Source organism: Stegastes partitus, unplaced genomic scaffold (assembly GCF_000690725.1).
Source record: "Stegastes partitus isolate 25-593 unplaced genomic scaffold, Stegastes_partitus-1.0.2 Scaffold2604, whole genome shotgun sequence".
Taxonomy (NCBI): domain Eukaryota; kingdom Metazoa; phylum Chordata; class Actinopteri; family Pomacentridae; genus Stegastes; species Stegastes partitus.
In genome coordinates, this window is record NW_007580335.1 from 6,432 (window position 1) to 32,233 (window position 25,802).

A 25,802-nucleotide genomic window follows, 5' to 3' on the forward strand; every position below is an offset into this window, starting at 1 on the left:
GCTTTCAGGTGTTTGTGCTACAGTAGCTCTCATATGTGTGAGTCTTTCTTAACACAAGCATTAATAAACCTGCGACCTTGCTGTCGGACCACTGAACTGTGAGTCCTCAAACCATCACAGAACTGACTGTTCTGCTGCTGCTGTATAATTATGACCATTGTGGCAGATTTAGTTCGGAGCTAAATGTTTTTGTTAATATTTAAGCAGGTCTGGCTCATGAGCAGACGGCTTTGATGTTCAACTGCTGCCGTATTCAGCATTTTGCTCTCATGAGTCTGTAACTGTGTTTTTCCTTTGTTCATCGCTCAGAGGCTGCTGCTGAGCACCAAGTTAAAAATCCTTACACCTGATCTAACTAATGTGGTAAATGAACGTTTTAATAAATCTTCATTCAGACTGGAGGACAGGTTCTGGATAGAAAACCACCTCTGACCTGTAAGACTGGAACGTTAGCTTTATGAAAACAGGTGAATCAGTCCAATGTTCCTCCTCACTCTGCTCCTCATGTTTCCACGAATCTCCTCTTTAATCAGTTTTGTGGAGAATTTAATTTGATATGCAGTTTGTTTTAAGCTTCTAGCAGCTCAGCAGAATAATCCCTTCCTAGTGAGAACTCTGTGATTCAGAGCACTAAAATATGACTGCCTCGTGGGTTTCTCTTAGAAAGATGAGGGAGAAGCCACTCGCTAACATGAGGGTAACTTCAGGATAAGGCAGTGAAAGCTTCTTCCTTTGAGGTTTGACATTCTGTATACTTCATGCAACAAACATTTAGAATTGAAATAAGCCTCAATACAAACACTCAGCTTCAGTGTAATGGACATACGGGACCTCCTGCATGTGCACGCTGCCCCCTTTATGATGATTTACTCTGGATGTTGTTTATTCTGCCAAGAAAAAGACATTTGTGCAGGAAACTCATCTCTTAGCAGAGATGAATGGATGGCCTGCAGCCTAAATACAGCTGGGAGAATAGACCGCAGTGACATGGGTCACTTGGCGACGTGGGAGTAAAATTCATCCGGAAAACGAGTGCAGCGACCGAGGAAATACGCATGTACGCACCGGTCTATTATTTACTGCACACACTCACCGAGGGAGCCCAGCTTCTAAGAATAAGACTGTTTACTAACTACCAAAGGTGCAGAAGACACCAGAGAGAGATTTGTGGGAGAAGGCAGCGCAGTCAGAAACACCGGTGAGGGTTTTATTGAATGGCTAGATTTGTATTCACCATTCAAAAGGGCAAGAAAAAAAACTGTGTAGACTCCAAACCAAAATGTGTATGTGTGTACCTGCGCCATGACGTCATGCGACCAGATGTCGGAGGCGGAGGTGATGTGCTGGCCCTTCGTGCTCTCGGACTCTGAGGGTCTGAGCAGAGTCGGGCCGAACACGGTGGCCAGGTTGTGAAGGGACATCTTGTTGATGGGCTCCTTCTCAGCAACGCTGCAGGAACAAACAGCAAACAGGCCCGTCAGGATCAGAGCAGCCGGTTAATGCACGGCAGAGACGACCAGGGGCGTAACATGACAAATAAACACTGGAGAAATAGCAGTGAAAATGTATGTGAGGGGAGAAAAGGGCTCGACTTAGATAACTGGAATAAAGTCCACAATGTTAAAGGTACACCTGATATTACAGAAAAATAAAGATAATTAAATAAAGACGAAGTTTTTTTTTAATATATATTCTTCATAGGAAATTTAAACCAAATAAAAAGAGCTTTAGAACAATAGAGGCCAATGAAGGGAATAGAGAAGAATAAATGCTATAAAAACACACTTTGTCCACAATTTCATTTAACCCTCTCAACCCCAAAACCTGCTCTAAAAGCACGTTCTCTTAAAAAACAACAACTATACACAATTTATTAGAGCCAGAAACGGAAAAAAAAAAGGATTTTGGAATTGTACATGCGTGACACAGTTCTGTCAGGAACCAAAAATAAGCTTAAAATTGTTATATTCCATCAAAACCACCGGATTCTACGTGTCTCATTTAACAATTCACCAAGACTAAACTGTTTGCTAGATTCTAGGAAAAAACACAAAAGATCGTGTAGATCTGAGAAGCCGTGATTCACTCAGCTGTGAGCAACATGTGACACAAATCAGGAGACTCTGTGGGTGAGCTGCAGGTTGTGTTTATACAGACAGGAGATGAGAGGCGAGATTAAGAGCAAAATAAAACTTTAAAAAAAAGCAGTATGAATAAAAAATAGCGTACAGAGGATCAATCTGTCAGGAAGTTGCTGGGGGATGCATTCATTGTGGTAAAATATCCCTCTAGAGTTGATGTACAGAGTCGTGTGAAAAACACCTGGTTAGTAGAAGTCATAAAAATGTAAACAGGTCGAGTCAAAAAGCCTCAAATCGCTGATCTGTAACATGTGGAACCCACATTTTTTTCCCAGTATTGGGAACACCTGTGGGCATTTAGGAAAACTTTGTAGATGTTGATTTCAATTTTTGTAAAACAAACAAAAAATCAGCTTAATTTTTGGCCGTTTTTTTATGATACTGCACAGAAGACATTTTGTCGACTTGCCTTAATTGTTCTTTTTCCATAGAGTTGCAAAACTTCATATAACAGTGAAAATGAGCTCACAGTGAGGAAACATGTGACAGGAGCTTAAAGAAAACCACCCAGAAACTGCAGCTTGGGGTTCAGAGGGTTACATTTCCAAAGCACACTGAGACATTTTCTAATGTTTTTCCTTCATGTGTCCGAGCATCGCCTACATCTGAGGGGGGTTTGTGTTTGTGTACCGTTTGAGGTGCTCCAGCAGAGTGAGAAAGGTCATGAGGTTGGGGTCCGGCAGGGAGCGCAGGAGGTGCATCATGCAGTTCTCCTTGGCTGCCGGGTCTGAGAGCGCTGCCGGGGAGAGGAAAGAGACGTCAGATCCAATTATGGTAAGACAGCTTTTTAACTTCCCTCATCTTCTCCAGCAGCTCAACTATAACTCCCTTTTTGTAAAACGGCCCACTGATGACAAACACACACTTCCTGGGTTAAAGGTAAGGGCAGTAAGGTCACACCTATGCCCTCCATGAAGGCGGGGTAGAGGCGGTCGGTGAGCAGAGGCTCCGGCAGCTCCCTGAAGTACAGCTTCAGCGTCCCTGCGATGGCGTTGATGTCCATGTCGCTCAGCATCACCAGGATATCTTTGGTATCTGCGGATCGGAACACACCGCATTATTGAAGTCTCACAATAACACAGCTGCTCTCCCCTCGCCGTCTCCACGAATGATGTAATCTCTCAATAAACCCGCATCCAGACGGGGGACAGATGCCGAATATTACACGGAGAAATCAGAGGTGATGGAGGCTCCGCTCGGCGAAGGAAAAGCAGCCGTGACCGGACGCACAGAGGCTCTTATGTAACGTAGAACCTGAACGTTGTCTCTGACTGTCAGTTCCTTCAGATCTCTTTTGAAAGAGTCACAGCGAAGGCCTCAGATACTGAACTCCTGACTGCAGCAAAGTTATGAGAAACACAGGAGGTAAATGCTAACATGTTCCTGAAGCTTCAGAAGGTGAATATGCTTGGTGACCACAAACTGTGTCCTGTTTGTGTTGGTAAGTTTCCAGGGAAAGTTCACATAAAGGTTTATAAATTTCATTTTTTGAATTTTTTTTTTCAATTTCTGCTGAAGTTACTTTGCATATTGTACATTTAAGTTGCTATGAAGGGTACAGAGGTACAGAGGAGACCCTTCTACATGAAGAACATCTTATTCCAGAACTCTTCTTGGTGCAAGTCAACCTTTTTTTTCATTTTCTGGGCATTCTGACTGCAGCGTGTGTGCAAATTTGAAGCAAAATGTCACAAAAAATGTCTAAAAGAAAATGCTACTTAACTGGGCTGTGTTGCGTCGCCAGAAGGTGGCAGTATCGCTTATGATACGTGTGCATGAACATATTAGATGGAAACGCTGCTATTGTTTCGGATTTTTCTTTTTTAGAGCAGCTTTCCGTCTGCGTTTAACGATATCATGATATGTTGAGGGTTTTATTGTGATATACTGTGTAGTGCAGATTCAAGCGTGACCTGTGACACACTCAAGGCAGCAAAGTTTTATTTTTATGGACACTTCAAGTTGCAGATTAATGTGAATGAGACAAGTGTTTTGTCACTCTGGCAGCAAGCTGTGTTTTTAAACTCTGCCTCAATATTGGCACTGAAATGTGGAAAAAGTCTTCCCCGAGTCATGTCACGCAACCTCAAGCACTGCTGCTTGAGTGTGTGTGTGTGTCTGTTAATGTGACTACAAGCAGTTCAGACCTGTGCCATGAAAAGGAAACGTTACTAGGTCAGATCTGGTGAGACCGACTTTTACGAGGAAGCGAGTGGGCTGCTGGTTCAGACCTGATGCCCTCAGATTAGGAGAAAGGAGCGCATGTTTGACAGTTTCCGACTGAGGAAAAGGTCACGGACCTTTCAAGTTAATGCGAGGATTCACATTTAGACATAATTAGATTAAGATTTAGTGTTCTTGACTTTCTGAGACGGGTGGTAATATGCAGCCATCATCCATCTGGCTCGTCGCACACAGCTCACCTGGCTCTGTTTTTATCGTCTTATACCAGCTTCCATTTTTAACCCCCGAACACATCTGAAGCCTCAGAAAGTCTCCCTGCTTTAAACCCTGTTCCTGCTTGGTGTCTTTGTGTGCACTGTGAGAGCAGTTAAAATGTGAAACAGTGTCGCTGATCTGCAGAGACGATGACGGGAGGACACAAAAATAAAAGGACAGAAGACTCAAAGACAGCGAGCGAGTCTTACTGGTGTCAAATGCTAGTTTGAGGGCCTGGATATCGGTGGCCACCCCTGAGATCCTGTAGATTCCCACTTCGTCAATCCCCCTCTTCTCCACTTCCTCAATGCACTGACGGACGATGTAAGGCACCTTGGAGCGCTCGCGCCTGTGGACATGAACAGAAGTTACTTCTCCGATGATGTGAGTGAAGCTACAGATTCATCAACGCTTCTGCTCCTTAAACCATCCATGACAGTATGAGAGGAACTTCGGTTGCTCAGATATAAATCAATGAATGTGAAAAAAGCTGCGTGCCCCAACAGGGATTTACTCACTTTGTGACCACGTTGATCTTGACTCCAAACACCCCGCTCTGTTTTTTGGACGGCGTTCTCTTCAAGCTGAGGTCCCGACTTGTAAACTTCATGGAGAATTCCACTTTGATCTGGAGATGAACAAACACAGCTGACGTCTCTGGGACCCTCATAAACCACTTCTTTTTTTGATTGTTTATCGTCTTTCGGAGGTTTTGACACTGAGCCATCTATGGGATTACATTACCCAACATCTTTAAACAAATCATTTTATCTCTTTTGTGTAGATAAGGTTTAACAATCTATAACCAACATTACGTCTCCTTTGCCAAACATAACACATCACATTTCTGCATTTACAGTATATGTGCCTTAATCTCAACTCAGATTTGAAACTGCGTCTCACCCCGTTCATCTCTATCACGTCCATGTGCCAGTTCTTGGACTGCACCGTCTGAGGATCCAGCTGAAAGACACAACACAGACGCACCGGTTACGATACGTTTTTCACCAAATAAGGAGACGTGATTAAATTCATACGGGGATTTTCCCTGAGGAGGACACTGCTTAATCACATCATAAGATAGCGGTCACATTTCTGCATGATTGCATTATGGGAAACAACGGCAGAGCTTCAGGAACTGTACATTTCCTTCAAAAAAAAAAAAAAGAAAAAAAAAGAAAGAGCAGTTTCCTAGATTCCAACAACGACACAGCGGTGCTTTGAGGGCACAAGACTTGAGCCAACAAAACGAGTTTTTGAGTGAAATTCTTTTCCCACATGAATCCACAGGAATGTTTCTATATTTGTCTTCATTTCCCCCCAAACAGCAGCAATTATGTTCCATCTTTTTCTGAACACTGGATTTCCCATGCAGACAAGTGGTGAAGTGAAAAGTGAAGCAGCAGCAGCGTGTGAGAGGGAGACAGGATTGTTGATGGCTCAGATTTCTCTCTTCAAATTTCACTTAAAACAAATCCCACTGATAAACCAAAGAAGGCAGGTAGTGAGACTAAATCAAGTGTAATCTATTACTTCAGCTTTAGGGTAATTACAGCAGGTACTGTGGAGCTACTTGTAAGAAACCTTTGATTTTCCAAAGATTCCGGCAACTCATCCTCATGTTGGAATGAATGGACACCAGCTTAGACATGTGCTGCTCTATGAGATTAATTCTGGTCAAGCAAGAAGGAACGAAACATGCTGTTCCCGCCCGGTTTCGAAGCAAGGACCTTTCGCGTGTTAGGCGAACGTGATAATCACTACACTATGGGAACTGGCTTGTGGCCTCAGCTGACCCCCCCAACCGGTGGATTCTGTGAACGTTATCTCATGAGAAGATTGAGTAATGCTTCACTGACTAATCTAAAACTACAGGGAACAACGGTGTAAAGCTGCAGCTGACAGAGTTTCAAGGTGAGCTCTTTGAAACTTGATATTCATCATCTTCCAGAGTTCACCTTTGAGCTGCCCCAATTTTTCTAACTAGACTCGAAGTCCAGACGTCCCCGGAGCCTGAGTGAAGCCGCTTTACAACAACACAGTCACTACGTCTGCTTTGGGGAAGAATGATGCCACCTCTGTTCCCCACATTCCCCTCTGTGTTCTCTCTGGGGTCCATCCAGGGCTCCGGATCGGCTCCAACACTTGGCCTACTTCACTGCACGCATTCTCCGAGTCTGGATCACACGTCCCACGATGCCCTCTGAGGCATCGTAGACGGCAGCTTGTGGCTGTTTTAAGTCTCCCGCAGTCTGCTCCCGGTGTGTAAGGCCGCAAGAGCTAATGCCTTTTTTATAGGCTGTTTCAGCGTCTGTCTGCGCAGTTGTATCATTACCACTCAGCACGGCAATGTGCTCGACTCAGAGGACAATAATGTTTGTTGGGTGAGCACAAAGGTAGCACACTCCTCTTATTGTCAGCATTAGACTGTAACCATTAAAAGTGCTCAGTGAGTGTATTTCATTACCTCGTAAAAAGGCCATTTGGCACCGGTTTCACGCATTCCTATTATCGTTAAAGCCTGTTTTCCCAGCAGGGTTCGGGTTTGAGGAGTGGGACAGGTAATCACCGCAATTGGGTCTTTACACAGCTACTGCCAGGGGAACCGGGCACAGATCCAGGACTCACCGCAGCCTGATGCAGCCCCTTCAAGTAGCCCCACAGAGAAAAAAACAGAAAAATATTCCCCCCACATATTTCCTCCCTATTACTCTGCTAATTTCTAAAAAACCTGATTAAAAATGAATGTACTCAAACAGGGTTGTAAAAACAGAGAGGATCCATTACAGGCAGCGGCTACACTCGGTGACCTTTCTCGGACCTGCATCCTCAACTGGGCTCCCTTTTATTAAACTTGCCCCCCTTTTCCCCTTTTGCTGTCCTGGGAAATGAGTTCCTTCGGCTCAGGAGGCCTGCGTGAAGCTGACTGACTTGGTTTATACTAAATATTACAGTCACAAAGAGGCAGAAGGGTTGCATGACGAGAAACAGCTTCGGTGGAAATGAGTTGTGACTTGTCAGAGGAAGCGTCCAGTCAGCCGGTGGAGCGGCGAGGCCGGACGATTTCAGGTTTTTGATCCCGAGTGACGGCTCAGTCGGGGGAAGCAGCAGATCCTCTCCAGCAGCAATATGGAGGAACTGTGGGAGAATCCACTTGACGTGAAGGCTGAACATGAAGAGGACGATGATGAAGTGGCAGATCAGAGGGAAGAACAGGAGACTGACTGAAGTGAGAGTGATGCAGACCATGAACAAGCAGGACTCAGAGGAGAACAGGCTTGACTTGTACTCAGCGTGAGTTTGGAGTGCAACAAGTTGGCATCCAGTCATGTTGCTCTGCTTGTCAGCCCCAGTAAGTATCAGTAGGAGGTAATAAAACTTGTACTTTAATCAAAGCCACACTGACACAATGGAATCATCAGTGGGCTTTTTTTTTTTTTAAGGAAAATACATTTGAAAGCCTTTATTGTGACTGATGTACTGTATATTAGGACCTTTTACTGAGAATTAACTCCCTTTTCATCTCAGTCCGGAACAACAAAATATTTAAATGACCAATTTCCTTCCTCTTTGTGGGGGATTTAGAAGCGCACAAACATTTACTACATGTGTGCACATTCATGCACATGTCAAGGAAGAGATAAAAGTCAGAAACCATCTTTTTTTTTTTTTTAGGAGACATCCTCGGGCCTATATGGTTCTGATTAGGATCGCATCGCTCCCGAGTCAAAGCTCCCTTTGTGGGATCATGAAACATATAAAGGATATATGACTAAGACGCCAGAGCGGCCTGCAGCTTGAAGCGAAGCGCAGAAATACTTTAAATCTTGGTGACAGTTGTGTACACTGATTTGTACGCATTCCAGGCGGCGCACACACACACACACACACACACACACGCGCTTCTATTCTTGTCATAGAATACAATGTACTGTATGTTTGAGGAATGAGCATTTTGTATCATGAGAACTCATTGTTCTGCACCACATCTCAGGCTCAGCTGGTTCCTGTGCTGCCCATCGACTTTCTCCCAACCCAGCTCACGGCACGACAAACCTGACCCACACTCATCTTCATCCATTCACTCATGTGCGCGTTTGAAACAAGCGCAACAGGAAGCATGTGGCTGCTAGAATTTATGGCCCAATTGTAGAAATGTGTCAGTCATGCAGAACACAGGCAGAAATATGAGGATCAAGAGTCTTGAGTTCAGAGGAAAACTGGTACAGCAGTGAGGCAGGATGTACATACAGTCTGTCCTCTGGCCTGACTGATCTGCAGGGACAGAACAAAGCTGGTGAGATGGGTCATGCTGTTTTGCTACCACATGGTTTCTTTCACATAAACTGTGCAGGGGAACAGGCACTTGGGTCACGTTTCATTTCTTTGCTACGAAGAATGAACCAGGGACTTGGTAGAGGAGAATTACACTCCTCTCAAGTGTCTGTATGCTTTTATTTGCCTTTAGAGCATTTCATAGAGGACCCCCTAGGTAAAAAAAAAAAGGATCTTGGGTTGTCAATCTTTTTCTAAGAATTTGATCTTCAAGAATATCCTGATATAGTGCAGCTACCCAAGACTTGAACAAAAGAACTAGTGCTGAGTCTAAACCCTAAACCCTAAACACATTGTTATGGGTATTATAGTTTGATTATGGATTGAATAGAGTTGTTCAGCCCCACACAACACAAAGTCACCTGTATGCTGGTTTTAGTGTTATCCTTGTATTTATGAACGTCCTTATGTTCCCCCTCTGTGTCCTGCTGTGCCCTCTTGTTTTTAGTATTCTGTCCTGGTACAGTCTGTCCTAAAGAAGTCTTTTATATAAACCATTAAAATCACTGCATAAAAAGCAACACTTCTAACACATCACACAACCAGTGGAACAATTTCTTCTGGGTTTGAATTAAAGATTTAAAACAAACATGCTGTTCCCGCCCGGTTTCGAACCGAGGACCTTTCGCGTGTTAGGCGAACGTGATAACCACTACACTACGGGAACTGGCTGAGGCCCTGCCTGCCCGCTCTGCTCAGATAATCCTGCCCTCCTTTGCTGGCGAGTGACATGCGAGACTCCTGCTGCAGCAGATATCAGAGTGACGGCAACAACAGGCCAACACACAGGGACATTCAGAGGTCTGTACGCCTCCGGAGCTGTTTACATTTCCTACACAACACACAGGACACGTGCTTCAGCGAACACAGCAGGAGAATAACAATTCTCAACATGTCTGTGTAGATTCTCAGTCATTCAGGTCATGGAAGTAGAAGGTAGCTGGACTTCTCTTTTAGGTTCTTTAACACATTTCACCTTTCATTCAACATCTTCTTCAGTTCTAGTTGACTGCTGGGGAAGTCCTAAGTGTATATGATATATGATTAATCAACACTAGTTGTACTACCAGAGCCATGCATAAGGTCCCATATGAACACATTTGATCCACGAGGCTCCTCTGTGGCACAATGATCCATCAGAACACTGTACAAGAAAGCATTCTTGGCTGACATGCAGGTGACAAATGCACATCTGCAATATGTGCAAAGAAGTGTTTTGACAACTTTTTGCGTAAATGGTTCACATGGGACGGTTTAAAAGACTATACATTTCAAACAACAGCAAAAATCTTCCATGTAGATGTTCTATTCTGCACATTTCATATCCTACTTTACTCTGGTTTTAACAGTCGGATGTGGGATTTGGACGCATTTTCTGCTCTGCACAAATATGAATACAAATGTCTTTAAGTGCTGATTAATGTAGATCTAAGAGAAAAAAAAAACTCCACAAATGCTCTGAAGCAGCGGAAGACATTACGCCAAACAATCAGTTACTGAAATGATGTGTGGAACCCTAATAATAAAATTCCAACACACTTAATTAGCCTTTTGTTGCTGTGCTGTGAGAGTTAATGCACACAGACGACAACATCCCCAAAAAGCACAACTTGATCTTTTGATATGCTAAATTAATGAATTGCTGTTTAATTTCTCCTTTGTGTTTCATCACAGTTTTGCACTGCTGCTTTCTGGCTGATTAAATATTCATTCAGCTGCAGAAAGCTTTTTATTAGTCCTTTAATTAGAACGTAGCTCCAACTGCACGGCTCCTTGCTTTTAGCAGGATTACAGGAAGTGTTTGTGCACCGATTGGGGTCTTTGCTTTTTTTTCCCAGCTAACACATCAAACTGCAGAATATTTGCTTCTCAGAAAACAAGCCTCGTGACTATTTTTAGACTCCTGAACCGCATAAGCATATTGTTAACATGTTCATCAGCAGAGTCTCTTTACTCAACAGCTGATGTTGTCACATGGCCACGGGAGGTCTTTGACTCGGTTGCCATGTTGCCTTCTCCCCTCACTTCCTCGTTTGAGCCAATCGGTGGGGGTTTTCAGCCGGCTGAGAGTTGTGATTTGCGGAGTAGTTGCATCTATGCTGGCAGCGTGCGATTCTCTTGTAGTGCCTGTAAACAGCGGCGCACAGACGGATACTACACTTACGCAACATGACCCCGCCTGCAGCCTGAATGAGTAAGAGCGCTGATGCACACAGAATTATGATTTATCCTATACTGTAGAGCAGGAAAACACTGAAATGTTCCTTTAATGTTCTAAATTTGAGTTGAACACAAGCACTTCCGTGATGTGATAGTGGTTTTATGTGTTTTTTTTCCCATTTAAAACACTCACATGATGTCATCGTGTTGCTACTGTTGTATTTACAATGAATGGCTAAGTCTACTGCAAATACAAAGAACATGACTGAGGGAACACTGACTGCTGCTTCCCTGGATGTTACTGATAACTGTCAACTTCAATTTCCTCCGCTCAACTCTTACATAAAACCCACATGAAGAAGGCACAAAGGCAAACGCTGCTTTGTTCATTTGTCACACGGACTAACCACCAAATTTCTGATTTAATCTAACGCAGCAGTGACAAAACTCACATATGCTATCAAGAGACAGAGATCTGAGGGACATTTTTGTCTTATGATGAACCCTCATGTTTCTTTTGGACAGATCTGCACTGATGTTTTTCACTCGTTGTTGGTCTTTTGGGGACATTGCGTAGCTTGTGGGCTAGCTCATTACCTCACCATGCAGGTCATTTGTGATCTTTACCACTAACAGCATGTACCATTTGTGAGCCATGACATCACCTCCTCATATGTTTACTCAGCGGAGTCGAAAAAGTAACTTTCACTGCTGAGGAAGACGTATGATGTGTTGGTTTTGAAGCATGATCACAGCGCTCTTACTTCAGCGATGACGTAACATTCACCAAGTTTTTTAGTGAGTTTGGATTACTTCGTGGCAGCACAGAAAAAAAAAGAAAAAAAAAAAGTAATACCTTTCTGGTTTCATCACTTTGGTTCCAAAAAAGCTAAATAAACTCATTGTCCTTGACTGTTTCAGATGAATTCATCACATTCCCTGCATTTATGTTGCAACCCTGAGTCACCCTCCTTATGGAGAGCCTGCTTTAGCAGCATTCCAGTCCCACCTAAACCCTGAACACTGTTAGAGCATGAGATGAAACCCACATCATCTAATTCTCACTGCCTAATTACATGATTAATGCCATGTTGGCACCCTACGGAGATTAAAGCCACCCTGCGTATGGCCGAAAGCAAGGGGGTCACTGTGGGTATCAGCCTGGGAATGCTTTAGTGACCTGCCGCTCCCTCCTGGAGCTCATTAACCAATCACAAGCCCTGCACACGGGGGATGGATTGGGGCCAATAAAGGGCTATGCCCTCCAGTGGGGACAGACGGAGATTTATGTGGCCTATATAAAAAGGCCATTAGGGGACTAGCTGGCATTTTAGGCACGCAGGAGGGATGAAACCCTAATATCTCCTCTGCACTAATCAACATACTCAAATGGAAGAGTATAATTTCGTATGTGGGCTAAAATGCAGCAGGGGCGGGAGGTGGGATGAGCGAGGTGGAGGACGGATGATAATGGCTGGATCTGATTCTCTTCCACGGCTAAGCCGGCACGACAGCTCCATTGTTCTCCCCGCTAAGCTGCCTGAAAGTCCACGAAGAAAATAAAACCAAACCTGCCCAGAAAACAGGTCATCAAACACATGGGCCAAAAAAAAAAAAAAAAACACCCAAAAAGCAGCTTCAAAACCAGCAACAGCTTAATCATCATTTGTTCCTTTGCCGCGACACATTAGATACATTATGTCTGGTTCTAGTCCAATTAGTGTTCGCAGCCAGCCTCCTGTCTCATCACACCGTGTCTTAATTAGGTGCTGCTTCAGGCTGAGGGAGTGAGGACAATTCCCTGGTGTCCTTCCATACCCTCATGCATCCTTTAACATCCCACATTCCTCTAAACACCCTGTAAATAACATGATGCATGCCACAGATGCACACAAACAGAAAAGGAAGCGTGCCCTGAAGTCTGCTCTCCCTGCCCCCATCAATTACAGGTCTAAGTTTCTTATCATGGGATGTTTTATGAAGCTACATTTCACAATTTGAAGACCATCTTTTGAGATCTTTTTAAAAAGCAAAACAAAACCAGCAATTTAGTTTCACTTGAACAAATCACCAAATAAAGATAAAACCCGGTCCTGGTTTAACAGAGAAACAGAAAACAACCCTGACATGTCACCATTTCAGAAAATGATAGCAGATGATTTGACTTTATCGCTTGTCCATCATCAAACAGCCGCCGCCGCCACGCAGAGTCAGACAAGCAGGACGGAGGGAAAGAAAGAGAGAATTGTAGAAGAGCTGATAAGATCAAAAGACATCCAAGCACAGAAACACAAGTTTACTCATAAAACCTGGCATTCAGAGCCTCATTCAGAGTGAATGAATGGGTGAATGGGACTCCAGAGCTGCTGGCTCTGTGAAGGATTTCTGCACGCTGAGCGCTGAGTGGCAGGATCACAAGCAACTTACTGTGAAGTGGACAGATTTGGACAGTGATAAAATACAGAAATCCCGCTCTTTGACATTAAGACAAGAGGACGTGTTTGCAGAGAGGAGAGGAATTGATCAATACACGACCTCGGGGTCAATTCGGTAAAGTCTGGGCTTAGCGTGTAATCCCTGTTTTATTCTGCTCACTATAAGCAGTGGTCAGCTTTCCTCCGGTTTCTGTTGAATAATGGAAAGCACAGAATCAAAGGTCAGGCCAACTCTCAACCTGGATTCTTTGTTCTGAACCGGTTTATTATGCACACAAATTACAGCTCAAAATGCTGGCGATGCACTCATGATGAAGATGAGGTGGGCTGCTGAATAAACATGTGCTAACACAGTGGAAAGAAAAAAAACCTCCACAACATGTAGGGTTTATATCTCTATTAGTCATAGTTTTAGCTGCATGTGCAGAGCTATGCATAGGATCTGAGCTGGCTCACGTGTTTTCTTGCTATCTTTCATATACAAAAAGCATCTGGAGAAGGAAAAGCAGCCCCCTTCCTGCTCCAACCACTGACTCACAATCCAGAACCAGCATTTAGACTGTGCCACACCGGACCTGTGTGTGTGTGTCTGTACCATCTCTGGGTAACAGATCCCTCAACACAAGGGTCATTCAGTCCAACCAGAATGTTTTCACTAAATGACAATAATTGCCCTTTTAGAATGAACCTCAATCCTACAATAGCGCATACAGGGATCCCTACGTTTTCCATCTAATTTTAGTCTAAAAGTCAAATGAATTAGGAAAAACAAACACGTCTCTTTAAACCTCATCTGCTCACCTTATCTTACCCAACCAATTACTGACTCCTATGAAGCACATATCGCTTAAAAATATAACATAATAAGACGCCAGTTGTTCATAAGTAACAAAACACTACTGAGAAACTGCCAACTGAAATGTCAAGGTTTGCTGAAAATGTTTTAATTTGCAATGCAAATTGCATAAAATAAACACGATGTAAACACGGCAGACGTATGTTTCAGAGGCCATTTGGAATAATGTGACAGCTAATTAGTGGAAGAAAAGAAATATCTGCCTAAAATGCCAAAGGGACATTAGATCAGCTCAGCCAGAGGACGACGGTCCCTGAAATGAGCAGCAGAGGTCGCTGCTCTGACAGTAAAACATCTGATTAACAACCAGGATGAGTTGGAGATATCGTTCAGTCTCTAATAGTAGATGGGAAATAAGAGGCTTGTGGATGGAGAAAGTAACATAATAGGGAGAAGAACGTTATTATTTCATATCAAACACGGTGGTTTAGTGATTTCCTGTCTTGAATATATCACTGTACAGTCCAGCATCCAGTGAAGGAATAAGCTTTCTCAAAACATTAACATCCTCCTCCATCACAGCAAAGTGTGATTAATCCTCCATCGCACTTCATTGTAATGAAGGATTGATCCTCAACGCCTGATTTGCAGAATATTAAATACGTCTTTCATCTAAAACAGTGAGGACAGTAGCAAATATTTAAAGTGTGATTTAGAGCTGAACCATCAAATCACATAATCACAATTTGGAACAAGTTAATTAGCAAAGATGTAATTTGGGACATATGCGTCCTGATCCAGGGTTTGAACTGTCAGTGGGTTTTAAAAATGTATGCTGTCCTTTTTTGTGGCAGTCACGCTTTTGATGTGTGTCTGATGTGGTGATACTTCATCTTTTAAATCTTTTACACAGCGAACGTTGTTGCTTAACTTCAAAAAATTCTATCATAAGTCAAATCATAATCAGAATACCAGTCAGAAAACTGCAACCCCCAAACTGTTCAGCTGTAGTTTGAATCAAATCAGATAAATATAAGTTAAATCTCCTTCATTACTTAAGAGTAGCTGCACAGGTCACAGTTTAGCCATCACGACCATCACTGTCTCCACTGCAGTCAACAGACCCATCAGATAAGAACAATAGTCAACTCCGCACTGAAAGAAAGACACCCGGGGAGAGAACGCACACATGGACAGAGGGCATAAAGGAGAGGCAGAGCAAACAGATGGAAGTGACACAGTGATAAACAGGAGAGAACAAATACGAGGCAGAGAAGATAAAAGAGAGAAAACGCAGCTTGTGCATGAGTGTGTGTGTGCATGTGTCAGTCAGAGACCTTTTGTCTGAGCAGTTTGCTGCGGACGCGGCCCCATAGCTTGGCCCCGGTGTTGCTGTGTCTCTTCAGCACGGGGGTCTGCGGCTGGCTGGACAGATTGTGCTGGTTCTGGTCCACGCAGCAGTGCTGCTCCAGACGCTCACACACCGAGTTCAAGTTTACATCCGATACCAGGATCTCCGTCATCCCAAAGCCTCTGGATACCCCCCTTTTCCACCAAAAGCACAGGTGGCGGAAGTGCGCCGCGTAAAACGAGGAGGAGGAGGGGAGGACGGATCCCCACCTAACCTGAACTGATCACTGGACCAGGTGCTGCAGAACCCGCTCCGGGGAATTCACAGGCAGAGAAAAAAAAAAAAAAAACTTGGTCACTTCAAAAGAGGGAAGAGTGATGAAAGGGAGGAGGACAAGATGCTGCCATGGTCTCCTTGATAAGCCTGATAATAATTCCACGTTGGTGCGTCTCTCTGTGAGCTCATTCCACAGTCAGCTGCCAGCATCTCCTCACTGTGCAATCTGACTTCCACAACGGCAAACACAGATACAGAGCGCTAGAGCGAGGCAGAGCGAGAGAGAGAGAGAGAGAGAGAGAGAGGAGAGAGAGAGGAGAGGGAGGGCGATCGGGGGAGTGAATGAGCTCCCGTTGTCACCGAGCGGCCCTGCTTCTCCAGATGTTGATGGACACACCTCCAAAGAGAGGAGGGAGGGACGGGGAGGAGGGGAAGCAATAAACAGTCAATGAGAAACGAGGAGAGAGAGTGAACTGAAGGAGGGAGGAACTGCTAAATGCTGCACTGTGTTTTGTTCAGAGCTTTGACCCCTTGTCAACCTTTCCCAGAGCTGGTCAACGCACTCAGGAAGTGAGCGGAGCCAGAAATATGATGACGAGAAAGAGGCAGAGAGAGTTTGAAACTTTACCCTGAACAGGTACTCTGAGAAAAATGAACTTCTGAAGACACTCTTCAAAGCACCATCACCAATTAAAGATCCACTTTATTTAGGGAATAGGTCTTCATGTACATTATGTTGTTTTAAAGTACAAAAGGTTCTTTTTTTATTATTTGTTTTGGAGGTATTTACTGGCAGGTATTATAAGATTATATCCTTAATTAATCGTATAATCTTAAGAAAACAGAGAGAACATCACAGTTTCTATCATCCCAGGCTGTCATCTTGTAACTGGTTCTGTCTGACCAACAGTCCAGAACCCAAAATGTGAATTAACGATATAAAGTGTGACTAAACCTGTCAGACGCTTTATGTGTTTCTTGATTTTTAGTTTGGATCTACAGGTTAACAGAAGGTTCTAGGGGTCTATGTTCCCCCTCAGAGTGACTCAGTTAATAAATGACCAACAGCTGTGTTCAAGTGCTTGTTTTTTTTTAATGTACATATAAAAAATTGCTTTAAAATAATCAAAGTACCATTTATTTTTTTTAAAAAGAAGTTCTTTACTGAACCAGGTGGGTCTGCAAAGAACTATCCAGAAAACAGTTCCTAAAAGAACCTATTTCGGCTAAAGTTCTTTGGAGCACCAATTATGTGGCTTAAATAAAGCATTTTTGATGGTTCTTTGAAGCACCTTTGGGGGTTCTTCAAAGAGCTCTTCGCAGCAATGGTGCTTTAAAGAATCTCTTGTGTAAAGGTTCTTTATGGAACTAAAATTGTTCTATAGAATCACTGCGAAAAAACATTCATGTAAATTTATGTTAGTAATCCTTGTGTTCTTCAGTTTTTCTCATTCATATTGTATATATACCTCCACTCTTTAATATATAGTCGTGTTTTCTTGCTTTTCTTTTTTTTTTGCTGCTGTAACGTTGCAAATTTCCCCTTGTGGGATGAATAAAGGATATTCTATTCTATTCTATTCTATTCTATTCTATTCTATTCTATTCTATTCTGCTCTGTGTAATGAGTATCCTGAGTGATACATACGACGCGTATACTTGACATACTTGTGGATAAAATGTCACAAACATCGTCCAAAATACACAAATTACAAATTTATCATCTCAAAACATGGTAAGACAAATTTCTCGTGCTCTTTCCATCCGTCTCCTCCTCCTCAGTCTGTCTATGTGCCTTCATCTGTGGCTGACTTCTCCTCACTCTCACTGTTCTCCGAGTTACACCATTTTCCCTCCACTCGCTGTGAATGCGTATTTTTCCACTACAATGCTTAACCCTTTTCACTACGCCTGTCTGCTGACATTGGAAAGTCACTCAAAGACATCCACATGCACGCACGCACACCCTGGTGAGACACGCAGAGTGAATCGCCATGTTTATTCAACAGGACAGCCGGAGCTGGCTGCTCTTAAGAGGCGTATTCCTCTGTATAATGGATCGATACGGGGCAAGGGAGTCTGTGTATGCCTGTCAAACTCCATCTCCATCCGACGTGTCCCATCCCATTTGAATTAGAGGGGGGAAAAAAATATTCTTCTGTGGAAAGGTTACAGACATGAGGCTGCATTTTAAAACCTCCAGACTGGTAAGACAGACTGTCTGCCGGGCTGAGAGGTAGCTGTGATTCTGAGTCTGTGCCTACTGATAAGCAGACTGCTGCCTGCTGATTGTACAGTGATTCATAAAGGGATTCGGATAAGAAGAGGAAAAGCACGTTGCCCAATTTCCTTCATCTATACTGAAATTGTGGCTTCGTGTACTCGTGTGGAAATTGAGATTCATGTGATCTGAAACAAAGAAAATAAAGGCATTCAAAAATAGAAATGGAAGAAGGAACATTTTGCGAAATCTCGTACTCTCTGATGGTACGCAGACTACTGAAGCCACTAAATTATTTAGCATTCATCATCTCGAAGGTGAAAAATGCAAGCGATTACACTCGGTGCTTGTTTTTTAAGTAATCGTGCCTTACAGTAACAACTCCGAGTCATCATGTCATCCCACAGCGCCTCAGATAACAGCAGACAGCTTGATACCATGGTGTAAAAACATGTGGGTTCGTGTGTGTTCTGCGGTGACAGTAAAGCCGTCAGCAGATAGCAGCATGACGGCCTGCATGTCTGACTTTGTGACCGAAAGTGTAGGAGTAGAGAGAGGGGGTGAGTATGGAGGAGACCTCAGCCAACCCTCGCCGCAGAGTATTTTTAACTCTCAGGGGTCGTAACTATGAGACATACACACTCCATGCGTCACATCTCGGAAAGAATGTCTGGGAAAACCATGTTTTGAAAAGGGGAGAAAAAAAAAATAAACCCCCACGGGAGAAAGGAGATATTTTTGGGTCAGATGAGAGAGAAAGGGAACGCTGAAATAAATGGGTGTGGCTTTTTTTTGTGTATACGGGAACTCATATTTACTGTATATATGTATATCTTTAGGCATTTTTGTTGAAAGAGGGTTCTGCTATGAGAGCATCCATCCAAGAGGTTAGGCAGAAAAAAATGATCATGAAGAGTCTGATAGGAGCACTACAGCAGGTCTAGTATTGGACTGTCAAAACTGAAGCAGCACAGGCCAAGATAATCTGACATTCACTTCCTAGCATGAGTCAAGCTCCAAAAACAGTAGGTTCTACATTTCACAACAAATCTGAACCTTTCATTAGAGCCCCCATTCCTGCTACTCTCACCTGTAACTCAGGGTTTGTGCTGAAAATTTCCAGTCAAGAAAATTTTACAAACTTTGGAAAAACCCTACCATAGCTGTTTTCACATTCCAAGTGACTAGTTAAGCAAACCTCTTGGGCAAGATCGGTGGAGTGCACCTTCAGTCCTGAATGAGTCAATTTATCATTCAGACAGTGATGACAAACAGTCAACAGTCAGGACGAATTCCCGTTGTGTCTTAAAAGCCACATGAGGTCATCTGCTTCTTTTGTCTGATTTATGGTGATTTATGGTGATTTAAACCACAACGGAAAAGTGAAAATGTTAATGGACCCTTTTCTGTGGATACAATTAGTCTCGTGAGGTAGCATCCACGCTAATACATTTTCATTTTATTTAAAACAAAAACAATCTGTCTAGACTCGTGTTTTGGTTTTAGAAATAGTCTTCATGTGCATTAACAGGCCTGAAACCGCATTTCACTCGACCATTCACAAACACTGGACATACACTGTAGGTGTAAACATGAGCTGGTCTGTAAATAACACAACAGATGAAGAACAGCTACAGTAAGACCAGAGATTTAATTCACTGCACAACAGCTGCTAGCGAGACAACGAGGCCAGCAACGCCTGCACTTTGTTAAATTAACTGCTGGTAGCCAAGGCTCAGGTGTTTGTCTTCTTACAGAAAGTAGTCACGTGACACGAGCATGATGAGTTAGGCCACAACATACAGAGAAATTTAGAAAGCAAACATAGTTGTCTGCATCACCATTTTGAAAACTCAATTTCTGCCCTTCCCTAAAAGATGGATGTAGCACCCAGGTCTAAAACATGAAGTCAATGTAAAAGTGACCTGCATTTTCCCTACTGGCCAGCAGGAGGCGACTCCTCTGGTTAATAAAAGAAGTGTCATTGTATAGAAGTCTATGAGAAAATGGTGCAACTTCTTCCTTCATCTATTACTTCAGTAAACATTTTCTTAATGAGTCTATAGTCTAAATAACTATTTCAAGTCTCATTCAACACAGCATGGTATTCATTTACTAACTTATGGTCCCATTTAGAAGAATACAGGGTATGCTTTAGGCTGTGGTTACACTGTGATGGACAAATCGCTACAGGATCAGTGTACGTGGTGTCCTGGAGTCCTCAGTCAGATCCACTCTTCGCTTGTCACATCTGGTTTCAAAAGAACGATAGCAACGGGCAAATTCCAAACTACAGGGTTCAAAATGGCAGTTCATCAACCAATCAGAGATGCCATAGTGACATCATGTGTACATCTTTTTTATGCAGTCAGTGATCCAGATGAAAATTAAAACCAAAAGTCTAAGTTTTAAGGTCTCTAAAACACCAGAGTAGTGTGTACTAATGCTCTTGGGCTACTAACCCATACGGTCTTGTGTGTGTTGACTGTCATGATGAGTCTTTTGCTCTTGTCCAACACTTTCTTTCATGTTAATCATCTTGCAATTGCCACTCAGAGGCTGCTGCAAAAGATTCACTTTAAGCATGACACCAAAATCTACTTTCCAGTCATGTGTGGCCCTAATTTTGCAGAACTTTGACTGCTGGCCTCCCTTTGAAGTGTCACGAAAGCCTGGAAGTCAAAAGATACCGACAGCAGTGCAGAGTAGCAGCAGGCATCTATTCAACCAGTTCAACCAAAGTCCAATACTTCACGAGCCATCACGTCAAGAAACTCGCTGGAGTGGACACACATGCACGTATGCACTCCTCCTGCAGAACTCAAACACATACTGTACATTCATATATCCAGGGCTCCCGTCTCTGGTGTCTCACTCATAACTTATTTATGGCGTTAAAAACATGCCTACACACTGTGCATGCAGACATGTTAACCCAGAATACTGCGGGTTCACGCAACTCCACACATTAAAGCTGTTCCGGCGGCTCTGCATGCAGACCGCCACGCTTTACCAAAACCAAAATACATACTCCATACGTGACAATTAAATGCAAAACAACAACAGGATATCAATGTCTAGGGTAATATTTGTCTGAATCTCGTTAGAAGCAAACTATTTCAGCTCTGCCTCTTTGTTAGTTGGATGGGTTTTGCTGTGAGTAAGAAGAGCAAAATACTGGCCCCTTATTTTCTGCAAAGGCCCTCGCATAGATAAAAATGCACTGTGGAGATAAATTAACCGTATGAGATGAACTGTGTGAGGCCTTGTGAGCTTGGGAGACATGGGAATGACAAAAAAGATGCAAGGAAGAGAGGAGGAGGGAATGCAACAGGGAGATAAGATTTAGAGTTCTTGTGGGAACGGAGGACGAGAAATAAGAAACAACAGTCATCAGTTAAAGTGTGAGTCCTTTAGAATTGGTCTTTGGTGCCATGTTTGGCATCGCTGTGGTGTTAGAGTGTGGCTTTAGGTCAGCAGGCAGAGTAGCTGTTAGCTTGTGTTCTTTTTTTAAATGCTGACTAAGTTTAATTTACTGTGGCTGATACTTTTGCCTCCTTTTGCGCTGTCGGTCAAACCAACTACTCTACTGTTTCTACAAAGAACTTTTACTGCTGGAAATCTGCTGGCCAAAGGTCCAAAAACCTACTTGACAATATTATTAGAAAAATTGAATTGAATTGAATATCAGAGTTGCAGATAAAACCACCTGATTACTCCACGAAAAGGTGATAAAGCAGATGGTTCAGTCCTGAGTGCCTATGCTCTGACATCAGGGCCAGCCTTGGCTCTTAATTATAGATGGGCTGGGTGGCACAGCCCCTCGTAAAGCCGCTCCATATGACCAGACAAGAGGGGGGGAAGGGAGTGTTGCAAAAGGTCCTCATTTCCAAACTCCATCTGGGTGTGTAGCCGCTCCCTGACAAGCAGAATGTTGATTCTGCGATTTTGCGGCCTCCACTACTGCAGGCTGCAGCACCGCTCTGCCAATCACAGAGACCTTCAAGAGCTGCAGATAAATTAATGATCAATTTAAGGGCTATGTTGATCTGACATGAATATGGAGCAGCTCAGAATCCCTGGCTGCCTAATGAACATGGGATGGTCCTACTGTCAGTCTAGAGTTTTACTGTGTTTACCATATAACAAGCTCCTGTGACGGTGTTATAGATATCCTGGGAATATTGTACAGCTGCTGCAAACATCTGCCAGTAGATGTTTTGTACCCGAGAATCGCTGCATTCCCCCTTTTGTATGAAACAAAACTTGTGTATCAGTGTGATGCCAAGTGTTCCACAGTTACTTTTTTTCATGTCACAAGCAATGCAGCGACAATTTCATTCCCAGGTCAAAGCTGGAATAATTGACAACAACAAGACCTTGTGAACTACAACTCCAGATGTCTGAATGGGAAGGTCCTGGGCTCCAATCCAGCTCCTGGCTGGAGCTTTACAGTGTTTGCTTTTTCCTCTCCTGTCCTGCTTTGTTTCTACGAAATGACTGGTTTATTCTGTTGTTAAAGGAATATTTATTAATTTGGCAAAATGCGCCTATTTCCCTCAAAATACGAGAAGATCTATATCACTTCTGAACATCAAACATAAAGCTGGAGCTGCGTAGCTTAGCACAAAGACTGGAAGTGTTGGGGGGGAGGGGAAAAAACATCCAAGGCTTACTTAAAGTCATTTTTGGCTTGTATACGGATTAAACTAACAAGATATATCTGGCTAGTGAGCTTTAGAGGTGCTGGTATGTGGATCTGAGTTTCGAACAGAGCCAGTCCAGCAGTTTCCTCCTCCCTCCAGCTTTAATGATAAGCCAAGCTAATCAACTCATGGGTAGAGCTTCCCAGTTAACTCACAGACCAAGTGAAATCCTCCATGACTGAACAAGGAAGCTAATACAGAGGTGCCAAAAACTGCAGTTCCTCAACTGGCCACTTGAGGCTTGTAGATTACTGCCTGAAAGGTTGTTTTCTGTAGTAAAGTGGGTTTTGAAGAAGGTAACGGCAGAGGGGGAGGAAAAAGTTGTGTGAAATGGCACAGGCAGAATACATCCGATGAGTCTCCTATGTTAAAATGCGCAACTTTACAGCAGAAATAAACAGCCTGATACAAGATATGGTTTGGTCCCTAATGCTAATTCCCTGATTAATAACAACTGTACAGGTGGGGAGTTTTTATATAACTAGGCTTAAAGTTTTGCATAATTAAGGGTGTGACCACTTTGAGTAACACGTCGGTGCCATCACAGGACAGTCCAAGGCCCAGAGAGGTTTGCATGGCCCAGTTTAGCTTCACCTCCTTGCACAGTTTTATATTTTTGCACGCTGCTAAGATAGTGAAGGCAGAGGTTATCACACTCAGTGTCTACACTGCTGATCAAGGACACCTATGGGTAGGGTTTGCCATTCTCTATATAGGGTGTAGACACGAGGGAAATAACAATCTTATCTAAAAGCTCTGCAAATAATGTGAAGCGTATTTGCAGATATAATGTTGAACTTATCAGAGCATTTCATTCTCATAACATGTATGTGTTTTTCAAACTGTGGGGAGATCTTCAATCTTTTCTATTAATTTTTTTTATATGTGATCTTGTGACAGAGCATCTTTGAGGACACAGTAAAACAAGTACGACTTTCACCAGAGTAAAGGTGGAGCATTAACCAAACAGGACTTGTTTGATCCAACCTGCACACAGTGACCTTCTGTTCACGCGTGGTTTCATCTGCAGCTTTCGTGCCACTGAACACCTCAGCGCAAATTCACATATCTGGCCTCAGCTCTACAAGGTTCCAACTGTTAATTCCTGATGCAGCCAGCGGTGGAACAAAGGTGATCGCTCGGAACTTGGGGATTGAAAAATGATGAAATCAAAAAGAAAGGGGAAGCGGCCCTGGGCTTATTTGACTTACTCATCAAAAATGACAAAGTGCTGCATGTTAATCAAGTGCATCTCTCTGAGGCCAGTTACCGGCTGACATTACAGGCTGGCTGACAGTGATAGCTGGAAACTGCGCTGTGAGCGGATAATTCAATCAGGTTTAATTCGGTGGGTCTCCGTAAGAATGTTTAGGGGATGACCCGCTCCTCCTCTTTGATCTTTCCTGCTGCCTTCACTGGAGCTTAGGCAGGAGGAAGGAGAAATAGAGTAAAGAAAAAAAAAAAAAGAGGTGTTTGCGTGTGTGTGAGGGGGGCTTTCGAGGGAGGGTCCTTCAGGGCACAGCGAGAGTGCTAAGATGGGAGTGCAGAGGCGGGAGGAGGTTTGGCAGGGTGGGAAATCACAGCCTTAGGGTGCTCCACAGATTATTCCTGCTTCTCTTTCATCTGAGCCGTTGGGGGGCATCCTCCTCTGATTAACCGCTCCATCACTTATTAAGCACTTTGGAACAAAAGTGGGGAAGCATGGTAAGGAGGAGGAAAAAAAGAAGAAAAAAAGAGAGCAAGGAGAAGGTTTCATTAGCATGTAGCTCGAGTCTGTTGTGTGTTGTTGGGTGTGGTTGGGATGAAGAGAGGGAGAGTGTGCGTGCTGTTTCAGAGAGTCGGGGGGGAAAACATTCGGTAAGCAAAAAGATGTGAGTACGCGGAGATTTTTGAAGCTACTTCCAGGTAAATCTATCCAAAAATCAACAGAAACCCTCCTTTTTTTTTTATAACTGCTGCTTTTCTAAATAAAGAATGTTTTGATCAGTAAATTTGGATGCAGGTAAGGACGGAGCGAGCCAGGGAGACAAACTGAGGGAGAGGAAACAAAGAGGCTGAGAAACAGAGTGATGCAAGAGCAAATGTTGAAGCAGTAACTCTGCAGGTTCCGCATGACAAGCCTCCATCCCAACAATGAGGTCACACTGTGTATACACGCCGTTCTTCATGTATCGTAACCATAATGATTGACTGTATGCGCATCCACTGAATTTGTTGGAGCTGCTAATTGTTGTAATTATTGCTCCCCTCTGTTTACTCTCATGGCTGTGGTCATAACTCTTAATTATGATTTGATTATGATCGAGGTCACTATGGTGAGTTCCCACAGTGAGACGACAGCACAGCTGATGTTCTGTATTCGTTTAACTGATCTCATTACTCGGTAGACGCCAAGAGTGTAAGCTACAGCGTTTGCAATCAAGTCCGTCTCTCTATGTGGTGCAGTTACTGCTGGAAAAGAAAAAAAAAAAAGATAAAGGCACAGCTCAGTGTATTTGTTCACCAAACAACAGAAATGATTTTGCAAACAACAGAGCCTCCTTGGTGGGGATAATTACAGCAAAACAACACTGTGAACTTCCTTTAATTACAACTGATCCACCCATCCCTGGCACACATTGGTGCATACAATCTCAGCAGTGCTTCAAACCTGAGTTTGCTTTAAATAAACAGCCGTGACTCAAAATAAAGCTAAAGCTGCACAAGGCTAATTTACATTTTTTAAAACCCAGAGTAATGGTGGAAAACAACTTTAGGGAATTTTTTTTTGTAAGTTTAGACTTCATAAGGCACCATAACATCAAGAGACCACATAATCCTGAGTATCTGGATCTATTTATTACATAGTTGGAAGTAGGGGAGGACACAGTGATAAGAAATATTTCCAAAGCAGGTTTAACCATCATTTCGGTGTCCAGGTTTTTCTGCTCAATCACTTGCTG

General features: G+C 43.2%; 1 protein-coding gene and 2 non-coding genes across 3 annotated transcripts in view; all 3 read right to left on the reverse strand.

Moving 5' to 3' along the window:
- The window catches only part of LOC103375456 (active breakpoint cluster region-related protein-like), an 18,968-nt gene extending 2,720 nt beyond the window's left edge, over positions 1-16,248 (reverse strand). The window contains exons 1-7 of the mRNA XM_008305755.1: positions 15,644-16,248; positions 5,484-5,543; positions 5,099-5,208; positions 4,790-4,929; positions 3,042-3,176; positions 2,772-2,877; positions 1,296-1,449 (exon numbers count right to left, since the gene is read on the reverse strand). Coding sequence (XP_008303977.1) covers positions 1,296-1,449; positions 2,772-2,877; positions 3,042-3,176; positions 4,790-4,929; positions 5,099-5,208; positions 5,484-5,543; positions 15,644-15,829 — 891 coding nt within the window. The 5' untranslated portion in view covers positions 15,830-16,248. The remainder of the gene's footprint in view (positions 1-1,295; positions 1,450-2,771; positions 2,878-3,041; positions 3,177-4,789; positions 4,930-5,098; positions 5,209-5,483; positions 5,544-15,643) is intronic.
- Positions 6,283-6,355, reverse strand: trnav-aac (transfer RNA valine (anticodon AAC)). Its single transcript has one exon. It is a non-coding gene; the product is annotated as a tRNA-Val (tRNA).
- trnav-aac (transfer RNA valine (anticodon AAC)) lies at positions 9,510-9,582 on the reverse strand. Its single transcript has one exon. It is a non-coding gene; the product is annotated as a tRNA-Val (tRNA).
- Positions 16,249-25,802: the final 9,554 nt, after the last annotated feature.